We start from the raw sequence: 24,892 nt of genomic DNA, 5'->3' as shown, positions 1-24,892 counted from the left end.
GTGTGAAAACAAGCAGAGCAAAAGTATGAGTAGAACCCCTCCAAGGGCATTCACAGGCACTTTTTGATTAACCATAAGCAAGTGACAGGAATCAGGGATGCCTGGGTAACCTGGTAAATTTTAAGGTCTTCAAGTTGTTGACAAATATATCTGTACATCTGGGTGGGTTCTACTGATCTTAATTTTCCTATTAACTGTCTAAATGCTTGCACAAATAATACTTTTGCAAAATGGTATAAATCAGAATGGGATGGTATTAATTTTATCTAATGGTATGTTACTTGCTATTTTCCAAGTGTTTATATGCTTAATGTCAATTTCTTTAGGGGAATGGAAGCATTAATCTTCAGGATGCTGAACTTGAGTAGCTATATACTCAGTCTGCTGGGATCATGCTTCTGGAAATCTACTGGCCCTGAATGCTTTTCTTTCCAAGAAGAAATGGGATGTCCCAGTTCACTCTTTCTTGGAACAACCTGTGGTGAGTTTGCTGTTGTTGGCCCTTCCTTTGCTTAGGGCAGGTGAAGATTTTCTTTGCATCCTCTTGGGCTACATGCCTGGTTCTTCCTGATTTAGCCTAGGAGGTGACATGGTTTCCTGATTTTTCTGACATATGGTTTGTAGAGAGCAGGCCGGGCAACAAAGGCGACATCTCTGGAAGGAATAAGTCTGGACACACAGAAGTCACTGCCTTGGCAGTGTCTCCTAGGGGATGCGCCCAAGGACTCATTAGCCTAGGAAGTTGTATAAGATGAATTTCTTTAGTTTTTTTAGTGGGATCTTTGATCAGAAAACAGTATCTGCATTTTCTCCTACTAATGCAGAGAGCACTAATATGTCTTGGAAGATGCATGTTACTTATCATGTTCCGTATGAGGTTTCATATGCTCGTTATGTTGGCCATCTGTCTCACCTTTTGGACTTAGGAGATTTTAATAGCTTCAACTCCGGGATAAGTATTAGATGCTGGCTGCAGATGTACAGGCTGTTATGTTTACTGTTTTGACACTTGTTTTGTAGTAGATGGCCTGTAAGGCTGCTAGAGATCGCTCATATTGATCAGATTGATCAGATCAGGGGTTGCGATAAGATCAGAGCATTTGGGTTATGTCCACAAAGGCACTGATTCCCACTGGTTTCAGTTATAATTTACGTGGTTATTTATGGTTCTGTGGGAAGGGATTCCCAATGGGAGTCAGGACTTCATTATTTTATTGGGGATGCACCTCTGCTGCTGAGCTTTGGCAGTTTTGGACTTGAAACTAATGAATTAACTTCTTAATAAAAGGATGCTGATGTGTTAAATGAGTACTTTTGTACAGGCGAATGTTACTGCATAATTTTGTATTTATTCCATCTTGCTTTCTGTCCAGTGTGATAGTTCAGGTGTTCTGCTAACTTACAATACAAGTGAAGTGTCATAACACAGGGAGCAAGGAAATTTTTCAGCTTTGATGTGCTCCTAAGGTGTTTTTTCTAAATCCAGGCAGCACATTACTTAATTTTGAAACTTTTGAATTTTTTTATTTTAAAATGAAAGAGAGAGACTGTGATGTATTAGTGAGAGCATGGGTATTATGGTAAGTTAATGGTTGCCATGAACAAGCTGGCTAAGTAGGAGAGGGCTGTCTCAGTTTTATGCTATTTTGAAAATCAAAACTTGTCTATCAGCTAGTAATTCCCATTTGTTATTAGAATCCTACAATTTTTAGTGCTAAGTATTTGATATTTGTATTTAGTGCCAGAAGGGGGCAGCAACTTCCTTTAAATCTTTGGGATTAACTAGACTTAGAAAATAGAACCTATTAGTATTTTTTTAATGTACAAAAATAGGAAAACCGTATCCTTTAGAACTATTTCTAGTAACATGCTCTTCAGAGAACAAACATCCAGTTTAGCTGGCATTGCTTCAAGTAAGAAGCACTTTTCAGGTAACACATTTTATAATAAGGGTTGTCCTGTATATGGGTTGTACATGTACAAGCACACAAGAACACTCACACACATACAGAGTTAGAATTTTTATAGCTCTAGATTAGTGACTTATTAAAGAATGTTAAAATATTCCCATCTGTTATTTTAAGAGTGAATGCTCTCTTATTAGTTCACACAGAAGCAGTTAAATTTTTGATCCTCTGTGAGTGGATTTAGTATTTCCAAAAGTAAGGGACCAAATGCACTGATAAAACATGAAATGAAGTATCAGGTGGATTTGCAGACTCTGCTCTCTGCCAGTGCACTTCAATCACGGTGTGTAACCAACCTTGTCACATTCCTAAGATCTCTCCTGGAACAGAGGCTGCCCATCATGTCAAACTGTTCAGAGATTTGTCAGTGAGGAGAAGTGAAAAAAGGGAGATGACCATTCCATAGTTTGCTCCAGTCTAGTTCCAGAAAGAAGCTATGTGGTTACAGAAAAAAGGAGGATCAGCTCATGTTCACCCACTATAACCCTTTCTCTACTGCTGTTGGTTTCTGCTGACAACCAAATGGCAGTGCAGTTTCCAGACTATGTTTGTTGTCATTAACCAAGTGGTCAGTGAACTTATAAACCAAATATTCTGTTGCATAAAATGTTTGTCTTTTATGATGTGGGGTGAATGCACTATAAATAGAGAAAGATGGGGTGTGAATTCATCTGTCAGAAAGATAGCTATATAAATGATCTAGAGCTTCTAACTGGGTATCTTTATGAATGCCATATGCCAAGCACTTGTAAGGTGGTTATTGCAGCTTTGATACCAAAATCGTGGCTCACTTTGTATTCTGAGAATCATTTGTATTTGTGCTATTTTTTATGACATAGTGCTGTATGTGCATAGATGTACGTGAAAGAGAAATTCTATGAGCTGTCCACAACCTTTTCACATCGAAGTATGACTTTTGCATTTCCATAATTTAGGCATACTCTATCCAGGTCACCTTATTCAAATTTTATAAAACTGTCTGTCAGAACAGATGGTGTCACTTAAGGATAAAAAGCTTAGCCATAGATGTGAAGAAAAGCTGCCTCTTCAAATAAGGTCTGCTAAGGCATCTTCTCTTTATCAATCACCTATGTCTTCTCTCCCAACACGACAGGATTTTTCATGGGTTTGCAGGTGGCTTTTTCCAAGGCCTTTACATCTTTGGATGTTTTTATTTGTTGATATGACTCTGGACAAGCGGCAGCATATCTCACTGTCTTAGTTTGTACATCTGTGAAATGGTTGCCTGGGTCACAGAAATTAACTATGATGTGTAAAATATCTTTGCAAAGGCTGAAATTTCTAGTATGTGCACAAGCCACTAAATTGTTCAGATCAGTGGCTTAGTAGTGGCTAACATAACAATATCCTTCTACAGTCTTTTCTCCTCTTCTCGTAAGGCAAATGTCACCATCTTCTCCAACATCTTTCGCTCCTCAGTTAGCTTTTCATTTCAAGAAGCCTCCTTGTAGTCTATCAGGTGTCAGCCATTGCTGTATGTTTTTGTATTGTTTGTATTGAATTGTTTCTGGTGGTTTTTTTAAATGCTAGAATTCTGGCACTTGTTTTTTGGCTACCTTCTAGACAGAATATATATATATATTTTTAAGTCTATTGTTGACCATTCTCACCAAGTCTAACTGAGACAACCTCATGATTTTTGAATAATTTGTGCTGTTCTATGTTTTCTCACTCCTTGTACTAGCTCAAAGCCTTATCAGGAAATATTGGATATTCAGAGATATTGTTCCTCTTCAGCTGAACAGATACTGCAGATCATTAGAGGAACTTTTCCAATAAGATGTCTAGCCAAAATTATGGGTTGCTGAGGTCAGTTCAGGACACTATCATGAAGCATAGCCCAGTAATATGTCACATATATATATATGTGGATTTAGATTTTTAGCTCTGCTGGAAAATGATGTTGTGCTTTAACTAAATCAAGTTGTCTCCTTCCTGGATTTCTCTCATTAATACCTATGACTGTATATAAATAAATGTGATGATAAACTCTTGGACGTTCCATGGCAATTCAGTACTTGGCTGGTAGTGGCTAAATAAATAGTGAATTAACTTGGCTCAAGAAAACAGTTCTTCTGAACAACCTCTGCATACAGTAGGTGGCACATGTTTTTCAGGACTTAGATGCATAATATGGGGCCAAGTCTAAACAAATGTAGTGAAGTCTGAGTGAAAAAGCCTCCATATTCTCATGTCCAGACTATACAATGAGATAACAAAGAATGTCAGTTGTTAGGTGTCCTCCTTATCATGGATAACACAAGTTTTCCCCAACTAAGGATGTCTTTCCTCTTGTCTTTATCTAGTTTAGGAATACTTTATCTGACCTCTTCAAGCATGTCCTTTATGGATGGTGGGATGATACCAGGAGCTTCAACAAAGGAAAGCACCAGGAGAGGTTTCTATTTTAAGTGTCAAAATGATTGTGCAGAAATGGCACCTTCCCTTTAAATAAACATGTTCCTTGAACTTTTTCAGTCTTTAATAATTCATATATATTCCTGCTGCTTCTTTGTAACACTGGTTGTTTTGTTGATCCCACACAGCTACGGCTGGGTAATTTTCAGTGTCAGCACCACCAACATTGGTGAGTAAGGTTCAAAGAAAGAACAAATTCTGCCTTCGTTTACCCCACACTGTACTACTGCAGAGGAGGTTGGAGGTCAGAACAAGCTACACCATCACTGATATTGAAAAGAGATAGGCAGTATGGAATTTTTATTATTGGAATTGTGCATAAAATCTGCAACATAACCTTGTCATTCCTAGAGTCTAGGCTGATTACAGGCTAAGGGAACCCTTAGACACACATTTGTTGAGCAAATCTAACCTGATTTTGGAGACAGAATGAACAGAATACTGATGGGGTTACTTTTCAGGGGATGCCTGCCTCTGCAGGGCTGCTTTGAGACCACTGACTCTTTTCGTATGGGTCATAAAACAGCTATTCATCGCTAATTGCTTTTGTCACTTGCTTTCCTGAACTAAATCTGAACTCTCTTGAGAAAAATTACTGCTTGCCTTACCTTTGGCAAAAGCCAGGAAACAGACAAATAATTGCATTTCTCTTAATTTTTTATAACTACCTCAGTGGTGACTTTGTATGTGCATTTTTGAAAGTGTTGCTAAAATGCAGCACTACTGTTTTAAGGACAGAACATTAGTGTAACTTAATGTAAACAGTGTAACTTGTTATGGCAATAGCATTTCCTTGCTGTGGTTTTCATACTCTTCAGAAATACTCGGTAAATGAGTCCTTGTGCCAGATTATGGCAGAAATTACCACCTGTATTGTACAGATCCAAAATTGAGTCTTACTGGGGATGTCTCAGCAGAGCTGGCTTGGGGATTTCCCTTAACACTTCTCCCCTTAACCACACCACCTCTGTGCCTGAGTTTGGATGCTGTTTTCAGGCTGGACTAGTCTATCTAGTAGTGAGCGTAGGTCAGAGGTGCATGCTCTACCATTACTGATACTGGTCATACTGGTCACCTGATTTGCTTTGTATTGCAGATACAGGTTAGATCGCTTAAGCACTGAAAGGCATCCAGTGCCTTCCCACAATTTTCTGCATGGCCACAAGGCCATTTTTCTCCAGTGCAATGGGGAAGAGTCCTGAAGTGGCTCAGTTCCTGGTAATGTGTCCAGAGAGTCAGGCAATGGTTGAGCGGCACTGGAGAGGGTGCAGTAACCCTTGCCGTGTGTCTGCATGGGATAGAAGTCTCCAGCACCATGCAAAAACAAATACAAGTTTTAGTGATAATGATACACCAAAGAGCTAAGCACAGTTAGATGTCTGTTCCTGCAATGGGACCTACAGCCTGGCATTCCCACCCTGTGTAGGCAGTATTTTGTGCCTCAGACTGAGATCCACTACAATCTACATGCTGAATGAAGAGCTACCAAATGATGGTCAGTGGGAAAAAGATGAAGAAAAGCTGTATTTAAAAACTCAGTCTTTCCAGAGTCTAGCCACTCTAGTATTGCAGACAAGTCATGGGATTCACAACCTGCTCATACTGACTGGCATCCAATTTCATGGATTTTTAAGAACCAAGCGAGGATCCTTCATTTTAAAAAACAGCTTCTAGAAACACTGCCATGGCCAGTGCCATGTTAGCTCAGTGGTTACAGAGCAGGAAGTTTCCTGCAGCTGCAGGAAATTCAGGTTTACCTCAATGCCCTTCCTGCCCTCTCCCATCTACCCAGAGACTGTCCCAACCACCAGGCTGCAGAGCTGTATGCAGTAGAATCAGGTTGAACCCGTTCTGTTGAAGCTATGTATGCAGAAAAAGAGGAGGAGGAGATGATGGCAAGTGCTGTGTCCAGAGGAAGTCAGTAAAAGAGACAATGGACAATGTTATAAGTGAGTGGGAAAGGACCATCCATGGAGCTCAGGAAATCCTAGTTCCAATCTGCAAATCAAGGACTAATTTTAATTGGTTGCCTGTTTCATATAAAATATGTAGATAACTGGAAAGAGTACTAAGGCAGGATATAATATCTGGTGCTAAAGCTATTGAAACTAAAAGAAATAAGGAAATACTATTTAAAGTTGCATTTTGGGGGGGGGAGGGAGAAGCTTTAGTATCAAGTGTTGGAAAGGTACTTTCCAACAAGGTACTTGATGGACGAGCTAAAAAAAGATTGGAATCTATTTCCCAGGTTCAAGGAGATGAGAGCAAAGAACATCTTTGTATTTTTGCTGCGGTTGTTTGAAGAATTTTTTTTCTTTTTTTTCTTTCCTATAAGGCACCAGCTGGAAACTTAAGGTAAGCTGTCATTTTTTTTTTTCATTTCAGTTGTAGGTAGGGTACAACATCTTTTACACTTTCTTACCTCAAGAGCATTCTTCAATTTGCTTAGTTGCAGACTAATGTGCAGTTGCAGTGCATGACCCTGTTCCTAGCAAAGTCAAAGAGACTTAACATCTACTGCAGCTGGAACAGGTAGGCCCTTAGGGCTACAATCAGTTAATATTTAACCTTCTTATGAACTCTGGTTTGAGTTTACTGTTCCAGCCTCCTGGGAGTGTTTGCTAAGGAATGAGGTTTGGTACTGAAATGCTATTGCAAAGTCTCTTTTAACCAGAGGGTCAAATTCACAAAGAAGTTAGTTAGCCTCTTCTCTTAACACAATCTCTAGAGGCATTGGAGGGAGATCCAGAGCAAACGCAGCCCTTCCAAGTGTGTAAATACTTCAAAATGGGACACATTCTAACCTCCTTCGTGATCTTAGTAGCCAGTGATGCGAAGGAATTTTTTTTTTTTAAAGTTCAATGTTTGATAAGGCTGACAGTGTTATACCTGCAACTGGTTTTATCTGTGAGGACAAGTTGATGAAGATGGGCTAGACTTTGATTTCTGTGTGTGTTTGTGTAAAGCCATTCTAAGGAGGGGCATGAGAATAAGCCACCACTGGAAGACTGAGGCAGTCTCCTTTCCATGCTATTTCAGCATTTTTTATCCCCACCACTATCAAGATAGAGAGAACAGCCAGTACAGCTAGGATGTTTCCTTACTTTCCTGAATATCTGCTCTCAGGCCATTAAAAACTGCGTATTTCCAGGGCAGAGGTGGAGAAGCCCAATGCTTTTGCTGGTCACTCAGACTTGAATGATGAAGCACCATGGTAGTGACTAAAGCTGTGACTGCTTACAGGGCTCTTGTGCTGCATCCGTCCCTGTCAGCACCAAGTCACTGTAACACAAGGAGGGGGAGAGATTTGGGGATTTATTTTAAGCCATGTTTTTGCAGTTTTGCAGGGTTCTTTTGAGGGGGTGGCGAATGAAGGCAAGGTGCAATTTGAGACCCCACTTTTTATTGGGCTAAAACAGCTGTGTTGAGATGGATTTGAATGGCAGCAGAAAACAATCATGTGCCAAGAGCCCTCTGACACTTGAAAAGTAGCATACTGCAGATGCAGAAAGCATGTGGCTGAAGCATGCCAAAAGATTATAATAAAACAAGCCATGTCATCTGTTGCCTAATAGCCTTGTCCTGTTGCACTGCTGCAATATGTTGGTGCCTCATTAGCTAGGGAATAACTCTGATTACTGAGCTCTGCTTGTTTGTAAAGTGACAAGTCAGGCTAATTAGCTATGTGGGTGGAGTATTAGTGTCAGGCTCATCAGGAGGGCATCCTCATCCTTTCCTCAATTATATACATCCAGCAGCAGTTTGGCCACAGAATTTTGTTCTTGGGCACTTCTCCTGTAGAGATTATGGGCAGAAAAGTCAGGCTAAATGGGGCACCGAGATGATCTTTTTTTAGCCAGTCATACTGAGAACATAAATTGCAGCAGCACAGCGGGCACTTTTGCACAGCGTAAGGAACACTTCCTTCTCACCCTGCGGGATATGTGACAAGAGTGGGTGTGTGGTGATGATTAAAAAGTTACCAAGTTAAGCACCAGGCCTGTGTGACTGATTTACAAATACCAGTGTTCTTTATTTACATAGACATGTAAACAACAGAAGGTAAACAACACTGCCTGACTCAGTCTAACAAACAGGCTGCTGCTGTTTCACTTCAGAACCTGAGGTGTTTTATACATTTCACAGAAACTGTATTGACAGCAAACACAGGAAGGCTACAAGGTTACCTTGACTCTTTTTTCTTTGCACAGGAATCACATGCACTGCGCATCAGCATGAGAGAACTGCACAGTTCAGGCCACAAAACAAGCATATGCAAAGAACCCACTAAGAGCTTGTCTTAAGATCAGATATGGCTAGAATTAGCAATATTTGTAAATAGGATCACTACGACTATTCTGTACTCTTACAGCACTTTCCATCCAAGGATCTGAAAGTACTTTACAAAAAAAGAATCTTTGTTGCATCCTTTGCAAATTATCCCAGTTTACACACAAAGAAATGGAGGGCCTTGAGATAGTAAGTGACTTTCCCACGGATCAGATTTTACTGGTCTGGTTTCCCAACCTGTGCCTTAAATATAGCACCATTCTTCATCCCCAGAAGTGTATCACATCTTGATATCTTAGGACACACTTCCGAATACAAAGTAAGGCTCCAAGTGCTGCAGGGAGAATGGCAATGGACAGTTCCAGCCACTATGGGAAGCTGTTTAGCTTCAATGACACCTCTACTGAAAGAGGACCCAACTACTGTGCAACACGTTGCAGCTATCCCCACACTTTTTCAAGTTTGTCCAAAAAAAGAATTAAGGATCACATTCCCTGCAAAGGAGAAACCTATTTGAAAACAACTGTGCTGATCTGCTCTTTTGCAAATTTAAATGCTACAGTAAATCATATACACATTGTGCTTTACTTTGTCTAAATATTTCAAATAGAAACAATGCACTAAATTTGTAGGACAGAAAAATACCTAGTGGAGCAATGAAAAGTTTGGAACATGTGCTGCTGCGTGTCAAGGAGTAACTTCCTTATAGTCTAGCAGCAATAGCATCAGCTAGGGCTCGAACGGAATTTAATTCTCAGCTATAAATTTACACTTTGGTTCTGCACACATTTCTTGAAGATTAACAGGTGTTGATTTTCTTTTCTGTTGCAGATGTGTCTACAAAGTGATCACCATGGCTTTGAACCCAAAATGGGTTTCAGCCTTTTACCTGTCTTTAACGTGAACAGCAAATTAGACAGGCTCAGCTCATATGCCAGATTAAATTCAAGCATGTAAAAATTGCTGCTAAAAAGGCAGCTGGGAAGGTGGGTTTGAACACAGCATTTAAATGCTCAGCTGCCTTTTCTTGTGCACTTTATGCTTCAAGTAGTTTTATGTCTTCTACCCTCCTAAGAAGAAATATAATGATGCCCTGTCTTCAGTTAGTTATCAGAGGAAAGGCAATGAACCACCACAACCATAAGATACAAAATTTACAGCTGCCAGTACACCAGCAGATAAAATAAAGACAGAGGAGGAAACCTGTTTTTTTTTTTTTTTTTTTAAACAGGTCTTTCTGCAATAGCTTTTTTTTCTCCTTTCAGTTCCACAGGTGAAAAGGAAACTTAAGAAATTCTCCTTAAATAAAAGCTATGTACAAATTGCACACACTGCAAACAGAGCACTGAGATCAGTTACAGAAAATAAGATATACAGGCTTCAGTGATAACATCTCTCTTGCTATAAACAGTGATAAACAGCATATGCTTTCTTCAGATGTCAGAACCCAGCAAGACTGCAATATTATGTACACAGGCTTTGTTTGCCTTCTGCCTTCCACAGTAGACTCCTTTAAAACTCTATTTTCATTTCAGAAGCTGTACAGTAACATTCCTGTGCACCAAGTCTCTCTTGTTCAGTAGATCACAAGAGAGCTGTCATTGCTGTCTGGCTTCTTGGTTTTAGGCAGTCTCTAGGTGTTGAGTAACCCTCACTTCCTAGTGAATTAGTTTGAGGCTTCTGGTAGTCCGTACTATAGCTCACAGAGGTCAGAATACTGTTAACCTTAGGTTTATCATAGTTTATTACACTTTGAGGTGTCTGGTAGTCTCCATTCCTGGCATCGGTCTTGCATGAACTAGAGAAACTGCCAGCAGAAAGAGAGTGTTTATGAGATGAGATTACAGGTACGTTGTAGCCGTTTTCAGAGGGGAAATAATTTTCTCTTGCCCTATGCCGCTCTATGATGGGGGTGGCATATTCAGGTTCTTGACTGGTCAGGGGCAGAGCGTATTCATGTCGGTTAGCTCTTTGTGGACAGTGATAGTGATTTTCAAACTCTGAACTCCCCCTTCTTCCCTCGTCTTCGGTGTCCATGGGTCTAAAAGTAGATCCTTTTCGTATCACTGTCCCAGTTCCAATCATGAGAGGCTGCTGATACTCTAAAAGGAAGCACGAACTACTCAATAACATACATGGATGACTTTAAGCAGCAGAGTTGAAAAATGACTCTTATTATATCAAATACGTTGTTATCGGGTCTGTGAGGAGACATTGTCCCAACTCAGTTTCTGTAATCTTCTTCAGCAAGCATGCGTTACAGAACTTGGCAGAAGCTGTTCTACAGAGAAGCTACAATCTGCCAGCCCTTTTCTTCCTTCCTTCCTTCCCCCACCTACCCACCAAAATAAATTAATGTCATTTTTGTAGTATACTCAAAACACTAAAAACAATAGAAGTCAACAAAATACTAGCAATGAATCAGAGAAAAGATTTTACATAAAATTCCACAAGTAAGTTCCCAAAACAAGTGTTCCACTTTTGGAATAATTAAAATGCCTGGAGGATCCTTAACAAGCCCTACCAAGTGCTTGCTTTATTTAAAAGGAATCTCATGGTAGTTGAATGACAAGAAGGATAAAGTTAGATGGAATGGCAGCCAAGAGAGTCAAGGAAAGTGTGAAATGTGTTAAGTCAGCTCAGAACTGAAGCGTGTGTGTGAGAGCAGGAACAAGCCATAAGACAAGAAGTGGGAACAGCACTGTTGGAGGCAGTGGACAACTACCTCAGTCCAGGAAGATGGCAGGAAAAGAACTAGGAACTCACAAATGACCAGGTAGGAGCAAGAAGTAAGATAAAGGGAATGCAGTCTTAAGAAGCACGTGTTTGCACCTCTAGTTAAAGAGCATCCCAGGCTACCATGTAAGAAAGAGATCTGAACTAAAAGGGTTTTCAAAAATCCAGTAAAATTATTATGAGAAATTTCAAAGTTTAACTTTTTCACGTTAGTGAAAAATTCTTATTTATATAAATGCTGGTCTGAGCAGCTCTAGTAAATGACACTGATAAAGTATCATATTTTGATGCAGGCGTAAAGAAGTTAACTCAGTTTCTGTTCTGGCATCATGGTTCATCTGACATGAGCGTTGAATTCAATCCCATATGTCCTGTGAATCTCTTTGGCAGTTCCTGGCTACTTCCCAAACTTTAGTGTGTAGGGTGAAGGTGTTATGATATTTCAGTAAATAAGTAATGCAGCTTTCTCCAGCATCGCTGCTGCCATTCTGAGTAATTCTTAGTAACTTAGAATGAAGTATCTTGACTTGTTCTGGGTTGTTTTCAAGAACCAGTAAATAGCAGGGAATTTGAAGGGGAAGAATTTCATGTAGTAGGAAACCTATATGCAAGTTGCATGCCCTCTGCAATCTAATTATTAAATGGCATTTGCTGCACATTTCTGGGCTTCATTCACATTTTTTTACTTCATGTTTCTTATTTTTAAGGTGACTGTAGGTAAAATACTAAATCTCAGGAGCTGCCAGGCCAGAATCAGAGTTAAGAATTCTCACAGTGCAGAAAAAGAAGATGGAGAAAGCAGAGACTCCCTAGGCACAGTCAGGGTAGCCAGATAACCATGAATTATAAAGAACTTTTATTCACTCCTTCTCCTTCATGAAATAAAACTTCTTTATAGTTTTTTATACAGAATGTTTCTTTAAAGCAGTGAAACCATCTCTGAGAGATAACCAGGGTAGCATCCTATGGAATTACAATAACCTTTTTTAAAAAATTTTATTTTACTGTATTTCTCTGCCAAACACAGTAGAAGAAATTCTAAGGAATTCTAAGGTCTGGAGGCTGGAAACAGTAAATTTATCCTTCTGGGAGATCGCTGTTCACTGATCCCATAAAATGGCTGGTCTCACTAGCCTTTCCAGACAGAGAAACTGGGCAGGGATAAGAGGTGCTAAGAGGATGAATTAAAAAACCATTCCTTCAGGATGCAAATAGCACTGATGCAGGGATTTGCTCTATCCAGCAAGGAGGCAAAGTAGCACATGAGAGAAGCACATTTTTTTTGTTTGTTTTCTTTTCTCTCATCTGCCTCCTTCACTTCGGGAGGCCTAGGCTCTGAAATAGATAAGGCACCTAGAGAGCTGCACAGAGATCTCAGCACGACCTCCAGCTGGCTGTAAAACCACTTCGCAAACTTCACTTTTCTGTTTGGTCAGCAGCAAGGGTCATTATATTTTGTTCTACTTCCAGAGACATTTGACCTTAAATAGAAATGTAAAAATTACTCAGTGAAGTTAAACTATCCTCTCCTAGACATGTTCTTGCACTGCGTTCACGCCTGATTGCCTTTCACAGTTACCTTCAACAATAACTATTCCAGAGCGAGGAAAATCTGGCTTGATAACACCCTGCAAAAATTTTCCAAAATTCTTACAAGTCCTTAAAAAATGAAGGGATCATCGTGTGTGTGTGTGGGGGGGTTCCCCCCCCTAATATATTTAGCTACTTCACTAAATGTCCAGGATGAATATGGGTAAATCTGTTCCTGGACCTCAGCTTGCATGAGAGCTAGAATTGCTAATGTTTCTGGCTTGTCCCTCTTCTTGTTATCTACTCAGTATGCAGAGTAAAATAAATGCATCAGAGGGGAGAAATTGTTACCTGCCATGTCACTCATGACCAGATCTAGTTTTTGCGGTGTCTCCTTCTCATTATTATAGCTAATGGTAAATTCAGTTGACTGATGTCTGGTGAAGGGCTGCTTGATTTGTTTCCAACAACCTATAATAAAGAAATAAAAATAGAAAACTTCAGGGCTTATCAGAGAGTTTATTTTTTGGTGTATACATTGTTACCAATGTATTAAGGTGGCTAAAAAACAGACTAAAACAAGCTGTTTTCAAATAAAAACCCAAACCAAACTCCCTAAACTTAGAAGGTGAAAGGGAAAAAATGAACCATCAACTGGGCTTTTCCAAGTGAAAATTGAAGTATACAGAAGTTTTTCTTGATTTTGTTTCTTGGCAAGAAGGCCTCAAACTTTGTGGGTGTCAGCACCGATATCTTAACAAAATATATTGGTAAAATACCAGCTCTATAGAAGCTAAATATTTTGCCATTGCTTATGTGGCAAAAATGGTGCTCAAAATGTCTAGAATATTTCTTTTTTTAGCGGACTAATATGGCTTCCATTTCCCTGATATCTGAGCACCTGCACTTACCAATTAATTTGTTCTCACAGCATCCTTGTGGGACAGAAAAGAGAAATTCCACTGTGTAAATTATTTGTCTGGAGCTTGTGACAGGAAGTCTGTAGAGAGGTGGGTTCAACTCCCAGCTTTTTAAGTCCCAAGCCTGGTTCACAGCTTTTAGAAGCTTGATTTATGAAGCACATACACTGCAAATGAACTGACTGGATAAGAGGCTATCTCCAATTTCATGGGATTTGTCCTCATTAGCAAGTGAGAAAGGATTATATGATGTGACCTTGAGGAATCATATTAACAAATATGATCTTAAGTGCAAATTAATTTTCTAATAAGGGTGAGCTGAAATGGGTAACAGTTTCTTTCACTGATATCAACATCTGCTGAGAGATGAAATTTCGGAGCTGAGCTGCTGCAAGAAATTTGTCAAGAGAGAAGCGAATTGCTTCATTTTTCCTTTTCCTTTTTATGAAACACTGAGATTCAAAAGGATATTCCTCTACAGAGTTGGCAGGTGAGGAAAAGTAGCTAAATCCCAGTTTCCAAACTGACAGGAGACCCCACTCTAGAAAGCTTAATCAAGCAAGACAAAGCATGTTACTTCACCAGGGTTTTGCAGGGATCTTCTAAAGCAAAGTCCTCAAGCCAAAACTCTATTCAGATTTTACACGTGAAGTACAATTCAGTACTGTGAGGTTTCGTAAGGACAGTCCCAATCAAAGAAGGCAGTGAAACGGAAATATTAAAGCCATAATAAAATTATTAGCCTTTCCTCTCTTGGAGAAAGGCAATCCCTTATGCTGGGTGGGGGGAAGGAAAGTAGCAATTTTCTGCAAAATAGGTATTTTGGAGGAGGGAAGGGAAAGGGAGGGCACCTGGGAGCACTCTTATATGCTAATTTGTGCACTTTGTGTAATAGATCTTTTGCTAATTGCCTTTCTGTCACAGAAACCAAATTATATTGTTTCTCTGGGCACTGTGCTAAGATGATACAAGTGGGACTATCATTTGCTATTTCCCGAAATAGTGAATTTGAATAAAGAAACCTGGATGCTATTTCATAAGCATTTCATGCTTAATTGCATAAAACTCTTCCCATTGGCCCCACAGACAGGACAGGACAAAACTCATGATCCTCTACTGACCTGATTTCTGAGCATTGGATAATCCATAAGAAAGTCCTTTGGTTTCTCGCCTGTAAGGACAGGAAAGCGTTTATAAACTTTTGCATTCACAGCATTTCATCTTCATTCCTTAGCTTCAACAGAATCATCGTGTTTGGAGGCTGAGGACAATTGTTCACTTTTATTTTCTGGAGGATAGTGTCTATTATAATGTAAGACATGCAAGCCAGCATTTTGACATTTAAGTTTTTCCCCCCATCTGTATATAGGTTCTGACTGCTGATGTTCATATTTCTTCTGCTTGAGCTGGCACTCACGATTTGATGTGTGCATGTCCTTTTATGTTGCTCTTGGGTCTGCTATTCTAAACTCTTTCACTAGTTTATAGATTTTTCTGGAAATCCAGGGCAGACTTGTATACTGTTAATGATAAAGTAACATCACAAGAGATTTGTTTATTCTTCCAAATCCCCATCTGCTGAACAAAAACCTTTCCCTGGTCTACATTCAGAGGCAAGTTCATATGAATGGACATCTAGCAAGAACCAAAGCTAGCAATATTTCTCCCAGTCTTTTAACTCGTGAAAGGAAGTGGCTTAGTAGTCTGCTTAACAATACTTTATATGTTCCACTCCTTATAGATCAGCTCTGATTTCAGCTCCCCAAGTGAAGAGCTCTAACTTAAGAGACCAGGACGTAGAAACAACAGGAGGGAAGTGAAAGAAAATGATTCAGATGGCTCAGATCCTCCCTCAGCTGAATTTTTACTTTGTTTTGGTATGGAAACTATTCCATCTTAGATTGCATTATCCCTTGGTATTTGCGGGTCCAGGTAGGCTGAAGAGAATAACTGGTTACATAGGACTTTACGAATTGGGGTATGCAGTTCTGCCCTATTTCACCTTTGTTTTTGTCTAACTAAGGGATGTTTGAGAAATACAACTTACAAAGACACAACATGAGGTCTATTTAAAAGGCAGACTTCCAAACAATAACAGCCTCTGAGTAAAGAGGCTCTGGAAAGAGGGCACATAGTTGGAAATGGCAGCTACATAGCCACGAATAACTCCTATGACAAAAGACAGCATCTTACTTTCGTAGAGCCGCACAGATACAAATTCCAGAGAACAGGAACAGACACAGCACTATGAGGACTGGGACAATTATAGCTGTAAGCTTTAAGCCTGCATGAAAAAAAAAAAGGATAAAAGTTAAAAAGGCAAATTACTTTGAAGCTGGATAATATTTACTATAGAGAATACAGCAAAAGGCTGATAATCTTGCAGAAACACTCCTTGCAAGAGAGCATGAAAATGCAAAACTGTAAAACTGCAAGACCACTCCTCAAAGATACTTTGATGTCACATGCATATCTGCACCTGTGTTGAGACCAAAGCGTTAAATATATTTTCTCAAGGTTGATATATTTTTTCAAACTTGATTAAATGCTAGTATGCATCCTTCCAAAGAGCAGTTCTTTATTATTACACACTAGGTAACTTTCACAAAAAGCCACTTACAACAACTCTATTTTCAGTTGCTTATAAAGCTGCCAAATGGGGCTGCAGTTTTACATGCTGGGTATCTGGCTTATGCTGACCTGGTTGAAACAATTCAGTCAAAAGAGTTCAGCCATTTCCAAGCATGGGGCTGGGGAAAATACATTGTGCCCATGTTAAAATCTAACATAGCAGGGTTTAGAGCAGGGATTTGAAATTTATCAGTGAGGTGGCTCTGGTGTCAGGAGTGTGCCTATTGCCACTCGTGTGGCCACTTATAAGGCATAGAATAAGTAAGTACACATGTCCAAAGGGAACTTACAATTTAGCAACTGAAATCTCAAAAGATTTCATTTTCATTGAACATTGATACAATTTACTCATACCTCCAAACAGATGAACGGAGTTTGCTCTAGGCAAGAGCAATGCAGTTTCAGAAGACTTTTCTTTCTTACAATGATCGCTCCTTGCAACAAGTTTGTTTACAGAGATAATGCCACAACTATCAGCTGCATGATAGGTGGCAGGGTTTGGTGTGGTAGCTCCTACCTGGTTACGGATCCATCGGAGAGTCAGTATAAGCAACAAATTTTGTGTGCTTGCTTTTTAAGATCTAAGAAATTACCTACACAATGTTAAAGCACAAAGACTGCAAATTAAGGCATTCAAAGGATTAAGAAGTATGAGAGGTTTTCTGAGCCTCCTTGAACATACGCATTATGAAAAAATGTTTTCATTATACAATCATAACACGACTGTATCTTGCTTAGGGCTGCAGACCTACTGTGGGGAGGAGTCATGGTTGCTTAGAGAGAAGGTAACGTTTTTGTGAGACCACTGCCTCAAAAATTATAAAATATGGAGCAAAAGTGAGGAGGATAAGGGCCTCTCCAACAAAATGCTGAAAGAGTTCTCAGTATGCTTCCCTGAGCCTACCAAGCATAGCAAATAAATCAATGACAGGGAAACCAATGCCTAGTATTTCTCGTATCAAGAAAAATTATTCAATCTCTTTCTGTGCCTCAAAGCTAAAAGAACCTACGTTCTTCCCTATTCTCTTTTGTAGATAACCTTTTAAACAGTCTGCAAGGAAAATAAAAGTTTTGATTTGTGAGGAAATTTAAAGTTTACTCAGGCAGAGATGAAGTTGTGATGTATCCTAGAGAAAAAGTACTGCTACGTAGTGTTACCTAAGTTAGTCTCTTCTGATGGGATGGGTTCTGTAACCGTTCGGTCTTCTTTTCCAAGGGAGGTTTCTGTGCTCTGGCTTGCTTTTTGCCACATTGAATGTGTAAATGAACTATTACCTGCAAAAGAGGGTGCAGAATCAGTTGCACTGTGGTCGCACAGCCCACTTCTGAGGTGCCCCGCCCTGGAAGTAGCGCTTACCCCATACCTTGCATGACTCGACAGCCGATCAGCTCCAGCTTCAATGCTATTCTTTGGTTCCAGGTTTGGGGAATAACTCGCACATAACGGGCCACTATTGGAGGGATGAAATTATTACGTACTATATCACCAGCATTGGAGTTGCCTTGGAATACCTACAACAAGATGTAAGCACATAAATTGCTCTGTTTTAGAAGTCTGTTTGTCAAAAATACTCCTGACATCTAAATTTAAACATTTTCATTACCCTAAAACTAATATATTGATAATCTGGGATGTAACCACAAGATTTTAGAACGAAGAATTCTGAAAACAAATAATCTTTTTAGTTCTGACAGATGATCACATTTTGCTGATAGCTCAGACAGAGAAGAAAGATTATCATTCTGTTTCAATTCTGTGTAATTTCTAGTTAATGTATCCTGGTATAATGCTATCACTTTTGATTTAATAGCACCGCAGTGCAACAGGGGATAAAAATGGTAGAAGAAAAATAAGCCAACCTTAGTATTTATTGAAAGTGAAATATTTCTAGACATTTTAGTACAATTGTCAATTTTCTGTATGAAGATTGAATGAGTGACTATTAACCATGTGGCTGCACTCTCTGTACTTGTACAGTATTTCCCAGACTCAGTCCAGCGCATGTATAGATAGATCAGATGCAAAGCCACAGAGGGTTCTGATGGGACAGGTTCTGCCATGTGCCTGCTGGAACTGAGATCAGATGTAACAATTTTGCAAGATTATTTATAAATAACAAGTCATTGTGGAACACTGCAAAACAGCAGATTTTCAATGCCTGTTTTTCATAACTCAGCAAGATTCAGTAGGAAATCTCTCTTCAGGTCTAGCAAATTTTTAAAATCTATAGTCAGGGCTGAGGACCAGTTAGAGCTTGATACTGAGACAAACTGAGTTCCCTCAATCCCGCAAAAATGATGAGTGAAATCAGGCTTTGAGCTTATAGGATGGGCTTTTCTTTTGTTTTGTTTTAAAGGAAACAAAGTTTTCACAGAAAAATGTTAATATATGAACTTGTGCAACACATCTTTGTGTTGTGTCTGCATCAACAAGTTTCATCTTCACTGATTCATCAGTTCATTGTTAAATAATTCAGACAGAGTCTATGAAAGTTGTTCTGTGGACAGGTGTTCTGGTTTAAGGGCATTTATTTTAGTTCAGTTACACTGATTCCCAATAGACTTAGGCTGTGCCTACAGACTTTTGTCAGAAGAGTTATGCCAGCCGGGGGCAGGAAGCAGTGTAATCCCAATTAACACAACACGGTCAGAACAGAAGCTCTTTCTGTAGATGCAGCTCTACCAGCGATGCTGCGGTTTCACCAGGGCCGGTCGTTTTGCTTGTGCGGGGAGTGGGTTTACCATACCGGTGCAGAAATCCAGCTTTGCTGATGCTGTATATACCCGCACTGCTGTGTTGTAGAGCCCTCCTCGCACACAGGGGTGTGGAGCCAAACGCACGTCTAAATAACCTTTTGTATAGCTTTAGTTATGCCGTTTTTTTTAAAAAAAGGATACATACATACATCTGTGTATGTACCTGTAGCTCACAACTTCAGCAAGCCCCAGATAACCTCTTTGTTTCAACAAGCTCATTATCTGTTCCAGAGCTGTAAATTACACTGACGAGAACAATTCAAGTCTCGACAAGCCTAAAACTCCTCATCTTTCTTGACAGCGAAAGTCTGTCCTTCAATGTCAAGGCAGCATAAGCATTTTTTCTGTGTTTTCCCACCCCACCTCCTCTTACCTTTTCTTCATTGCTTAGAATTCCTTTGTAAGTTCTCCATTTTGAGTTGTTATTTCTGTAGTTCATTATGAATGTCTTTACATAAAAGTCAAAATTCAGCATAGTGGATCCAGAACCAGTGGTCTTAATTCCTTGTAACAAAAAGCAAAATACATTTTCATTTCTTAGCTCTGTCTCTTAAAGGAACATTTTCAAATGCAAATACACAAGGAAAAGCAATCCAGACAGCTTTGCCTTCAGAGTCTTAATTTATTTTCCAAACTATGTTTGGAATTCAGGGGTGGTTAATTGAGTGGAGGAGCTAGGTGAAGAAGGGAAGGGTTTTACATTGCAAATTTCGAGCTTTGGAATTTTTAACATAACTCTTATTAATGACCCCCAAAATAATAATTGCTTTTGGATATTATGGTCCATATCAACAGTCTTTACATCTTTAGCAGCAACTGCAATTTATACTTTTACAACTAAACCAGGAGTTGGCAATAGGGTTCTCTTTCAGCTAAGCCATTATTTCAAAAGCTATGACTTTAATATTCTGTATTGATTTGACAAAGGCATCATGAATAGATCCTAAACAATCATTTATCGTATATCCATGCTCTACTGGTCAAAGTGTAAATATTTTTTCTGAGCCTACAGCATGTTTACAGGTAGTTAACATGATCTGCCTGCATGACAGTTGAGTATAATCCTGTATCCTTGTAGGAAGACCAGTCTTATAAATAACTGTGATTTCTTAAATATGAAAATAATATTCCTCCATATAGAATGTTTAATTACATTTAATAAAATAAGTATTGAATTAGTGCATTATTAGCTTTTCAACTGCATTTAGTTTCTTTCTCCAGCTGAAAAAATAGTTCCTACTAACCAGATAGTAATTTACCTGTTATTCTCTTCTTCTCTCCCAAATCTATCTCTAACCATTCACGACTGCTGCTGTGGTTGGAAGCCCAGGCCAGTCCTGGGACTTGAAGCCAAGCCTTGTCAGGGGACCACAGAAATTGTTGCCCAAATTCATTGGTCTCCTCCCAGTAGGAAGATGCAGTAATCTGACTCTTGGAGAGGAATCCCTCTTCCAGACTGAGAGATTTATTGCAGCCTAGGAGTCCCAACACAGACAGACACAAGAAGAGTTATTTTGCATTTTCATAGCATATTTTTACATTAGGCCAGTAACCTATAAAGACCACCCAGAACTGCAAAGTCAGATGTTGCTTAATCTAGTGCTAACCTGACACTATCCATTAGCTGTAGTATTTGCCAGTGAATTTGTAGTGGATAATCCAGTACCAGAGGGCTGTGGTCCTTTTTACTTTACCAATTTAGTTCTTACTTGCCCAGCACCTCCTGACTACATCTGTTATGTTTCCCTTGCCATTTTGTTTTTTAATCTCTGCAGTATATTTTCATTCATGTGAAGATTTCTTGCATGTTTAATTTTTTCTTCTGAAACATAATATTTATGTTTAGAGATTGGCATTAGCTAGTTTTGCTGTATAAAACATTTTTAAGATGAAGGCACACTGTACTGAAAGGAACACTTTACTGTAAATATTTCATGATTTTCACCTGTAATTAAGGCTAGGAAAGTTACTCATTAGAGAAGCTGCTTGATACTGCTGCCAAGAGGCGATATCGTAAAGATAATAGTTGCAGATAAGTATTACAAACTCCACCAAAGAACGTGCAGAACTTCAAGGTTCTTCAGAAAAAACAGCCAGTGTGATACAGTTTCAGTGAGGTTAAAAATAACTCCCTGGCAATTTCAAAGCCCCGTACATGTTTTACAGTTTTCAGTGGAAAAGTAAATGATTTTATGTAAGATGACTGAAGTATAATTCAAATGAATGAATGCGAACTTTTCCCCCTCTTTGCTATGTTTATATGGAAATTAACAGTTTGACAAATTAAAGATGGTATTGCATCTTGGAAAGCCACAAACAAAAACTAATTCTGTGTAAGTGTCACGTAAATACATTTTTGTTTCTCTGTATGTTTTAGTCCTCTCCTTGTATACTGAAGACAGAGTTTATAAATGTCTGAAGAAAAACTGCTTTCATTTTCTGCTACCTAAAGTACATAAAAATGGGATTATCAGATTGCCTTTTTTCACATACTATCACCAGAAATATAAGATTAGAATACTATTTCTGTTTCTGATCTGTGTGCATATGACCTACTCCTATTCTGATTTTTTCTAGCTCACTTCACATCCCTTCAATTTTTTATTCAACTTGCCAATTTTTAAAAATTGCTATCCTAAAATAACCATATTATAGGCAGCCTGACATTCTTCTGGTTACTTTTCAAAACTTTTGCAGAAAATACTTAAATAAAAAGGTACAATTTGAATAACTAAAAATGAGGCCATTATTCTTACCATTTGAGGTAAATATAAACCGCTTATCTGACAGCGAACCACTGTAAGAAAAGAAAAAGGTAATTCAGCCTTTCAGAAACTGGTTATAGGAATGATAAGATATAGATAAATATATTCATTGTAATACAGAATCACTTTTTATCTAACAGAATATCTCTGGCCAGACAACCTTTTATTTTGCAGTTTGATTACCTACTGCAGTAGGAGCAGTTTTACTTCTTTTACTGTGACAGAACTCGGACCAATTTTAAGAGTTTTGAGGATACTGGTTATGCTTTCAAGTGACTCCCTGTCTCATCAGACTTATGGGATATTGCTCTGCTTTACTCCTTTGCCACTGCTGGGCACTTTGCTGGGAAATCTTCCCCCCCCTGCTCCTCAAAGCAGCAATGCAAGAGCCTTCACAAAGCCAAGAATTGGGCAGCCAACAGGAACTGCAGCTCCCCACGGTGTAACTGCAACGTGGGGTCTAATTCTCTTCTCACTTACATTAGCTTAAATTAAGAGTGCCTTCACCAAAATCAGTGAATGTCTATTGGTGTAAATCCACATCAAGCCTTAAAAAAAATCTAGCCTTAAGCAAGTCATACTTGATTGTGACTAAGCCACATTAGCTTTGGCCAGTCCTACTTTGGCTAAAAAGTATCGCAGTCAGGTTGAGTGAAAACTACCAGCTGTATTTCACTCAAGATGTGAAGCTGTTTCTTGGTCCACTCCACACAACCCAATATAATTCATAACGATGTAAAATAACCATAGCAAGGGAAAGCTGTGCTTTTCTTGGCCTCTCCACAGAGCCACATTTCTTTCTGATTTCCCAATGAGGTGCCCTTGCGACTTTGTTCCAAAAGTGATTACAGTGATTGGTTGTGTGACAAAATAAAAGCCTGCATTTTAACATGAAATTGGTTTGGATTTCCTGAAAATCTGACCCTTTCAGTGTCTCTCCAGTTGACTACATGCATCGGTTGTCTCCTTTGAAAAATCTTGGCCAGTGTGACTGAGCAATAAAATAACTTCCATACTTAAGTATCGAGAGAACTCCCCTTTGGACTGCCCTTTATTGTTAGCCACAAAAACTTCCCCTAAAGCATAGGCTGTGGCCTGACAGTGGTTCACAAAATTATGCGTTTTAAGAATATAGCAAATGGGGAAAAGGAAAGTGGTCCCACGTTAAGGTCAATAAAAACACAGCTTCTTTTTGTCATTGAGGGAAAACTGATGACTACAGGCAAACGAAGCCCTTCACAGATGAAACAGGGACCTGATTTATTTGGGGATGTGGGTGGTATAGTAGCTAGAATAAGAAACTCAACCCTTCCCTCCCACATCTTCCCCCCAGGCAATTCTCCTGGGCTATCAGATGTGCTCTGCTTGCTTCAAAACCGTTCTAAATTATAGCAAAAACAATTTTTGCTTTCTTGTTAAATACAGAGCAATCCACTACATGAACAAAGAAGAAAATAAAAAAAAAAAACATGGTGATCAGTAAAACCTATCCAACATAGAAATCACAGCCCTCCCAGAATACTTATTTATGAGGTATCTCTTTGTAATTAAAAAAGTCACTGAGATCCCTTTTGAGCTACAGGTCTCTAATTTTAGCAAAGGAAGGGATGAGGTTTGTATATTTAAGATCTGTAAAGATATGAAGTCATACTGAAATATTTCTCATATAATTCACTGAAAAGGACAAACTAATTCAGTAAGTGATAATTCATCAATTTCATAATGTGACAAGAGGCATTTGTCACACAAATTTCACTTTGTCCTTTAAGGGATGGTATGAACCTCTGTTTCTCATTTTCCTGGCAACCTTCACAATTTTGCCTAGCAGTGTTGGTGACGGGGCTGCATGAGATACCTGTGCAGGTACCTCTGCAAAAAAAAAGATGCTGCTTCACATAATGAATGTATGTTAATGTAAAATCTTTTTTTCAGAGTCAATCTCAAGGAAACGTTTTTTTACAAATGATGCAGGTTAACCCCAAATCTCAAATCGCACAATTCATGAGCATGTGGTTGCTTCCTTTTCAAAGACAAATGATCTCACATGTGCAGATGTACGTTCACAGACCTTCACAGACCAGCTCAGATTACAAAGTTAAACCCCTGTATATTTGCACTTGGATATCAGAACTGCCCAGTAAATCTAGCCACTTGATCTTCATTATATCATTTGTGGGTTCAGGTCCTCACATGGATCATGAGAACTGAAAATCACACAGATAACAGAGCATAACAAGCATACTGAAAAATGAAGTCAGAGAGGCCAAGGTCAGGCCATAAGAGCTGGTAAGTGAGCGATTCATAACCTGACTGTTACACTATAATACAGATATTTAACAGCTCGCTGCACATGGCAGCAGCTTCTGATGAGGTCAATTTCAGCTCAAGTCACTAAATAATATAAAACTTTAATACTGAAATCTACTATAAATGAGATTTTAGGAACTTGAGTAAGCTTGCGTTTAAAGGAGTATTAAGAGCTCTTAAAACACTGCTGTCCAAGTGCCAACTTTTCTTTCACAGCACTGGCAGTTCCAAAGGAATTTATTGCTGCCTATATGCATCCTGAGGACAGGGAAGCTACGCACCTTTAGAAATACCTACTCTAAAAGCCTTCTTAAAGCATGAAACGCATACCTTCATTTTCTTAGTAAATGGACCCAGTGTTTCTAGAAACACTTTTTCATGTTTCAGAATAAAATGATTTCCCTTCATCCTTCCATTTTCCCCTCCTGGAATAATGGGATCCCACCGGCAGATCATCTGCTCCTGTGACTGTCCCACCTGCTGGGTGTAGCAGGAGCATCCCCAGCCATGCTGTGCTTGCCCTCCTACTCTGCTAGAAATCATGCCTTCT

At 39.1% G+C, this 24,892-nt stretch overlaps 1 protein-coding gene across 3 annotated transcripts in view; it reads right to left on the bottom strand.

Moving 5' to 3' along the window:
* Positions 1-8,415: 8,415 nt before the first annotated feature.
* The window catches only part of DCBLD1 (discoidin, CUB and LCCL domain containing 1), a 48,448-nt gene continuing 31,971 nt past the window's right edge, over positions 8,416-24,892 (bottom strand). Inside the window, exons 7-15 of one of the 3 annotated variants that reach the window (XM_026123526.2) lie at positions 22,027-22,067; positions 20,530-20,745; positions 19,644-19,774; positions 17,878-18,025; positions 17,672-17,788; positions 16,076-16,166; positions 15,004-15,053; positions 13,314-13,433; positions 8,416-10,798 (exon numbers count right to left, since the gene is read on the bottom strand). In XM_026123526.2, coding sequence (XP_025979311.1) covers positions 10,281-10,798; positions 13,314-13,433; positions 15,004-15,053; positions 16,076-16,166; positions 17,672-17,788; positions 17,878-18,025; positions 19,644-19,774; positions 20,530-20,745; positions 22,027-22,067 — 1,432 coding nt within the window. In that variant the 3' untranslated portion in view covers positions 8,416-10,280. Of the gene's footprint in view, positions 10,799-10,827; positions 11,032-12,271; positions 12,914-13,313; positions 13,434-15,003; positions 15,054-16,075; positions 16,167-17,671; positions 17,789-17,877; positions 18,026-19,643; positions 19,775-20,529; positions 20,746-22,026; positions 22,068-24,892 lie in introns of those variants that run through there. The other 2 variants (XM_026123527.2, XM_026123528.2) reach the window with 2 other exon arrangements.

Source organism: Dromaius novaehollandiae, chromosome 3 (genome assembly GCF_036370855.1).
Source record: "Dromaius novaehollandiae isolate bDroNov1 chromosome 3, bDroNov1.hap1, whole genome shotgun sequence".
Taxonomy (NCBI): domain Eukaryota; kingdom Metazoa; phylum Chordata; class Aves; order Casuariiformes; family Dromaiidae; genus Dromaius; species Dromaius novaehollandiae.
The sequence above is the reverse complement of the archived record's forward strand: the minus strand, read 5'-3'. Positions and strand labels throughout refer to the sequence as shown.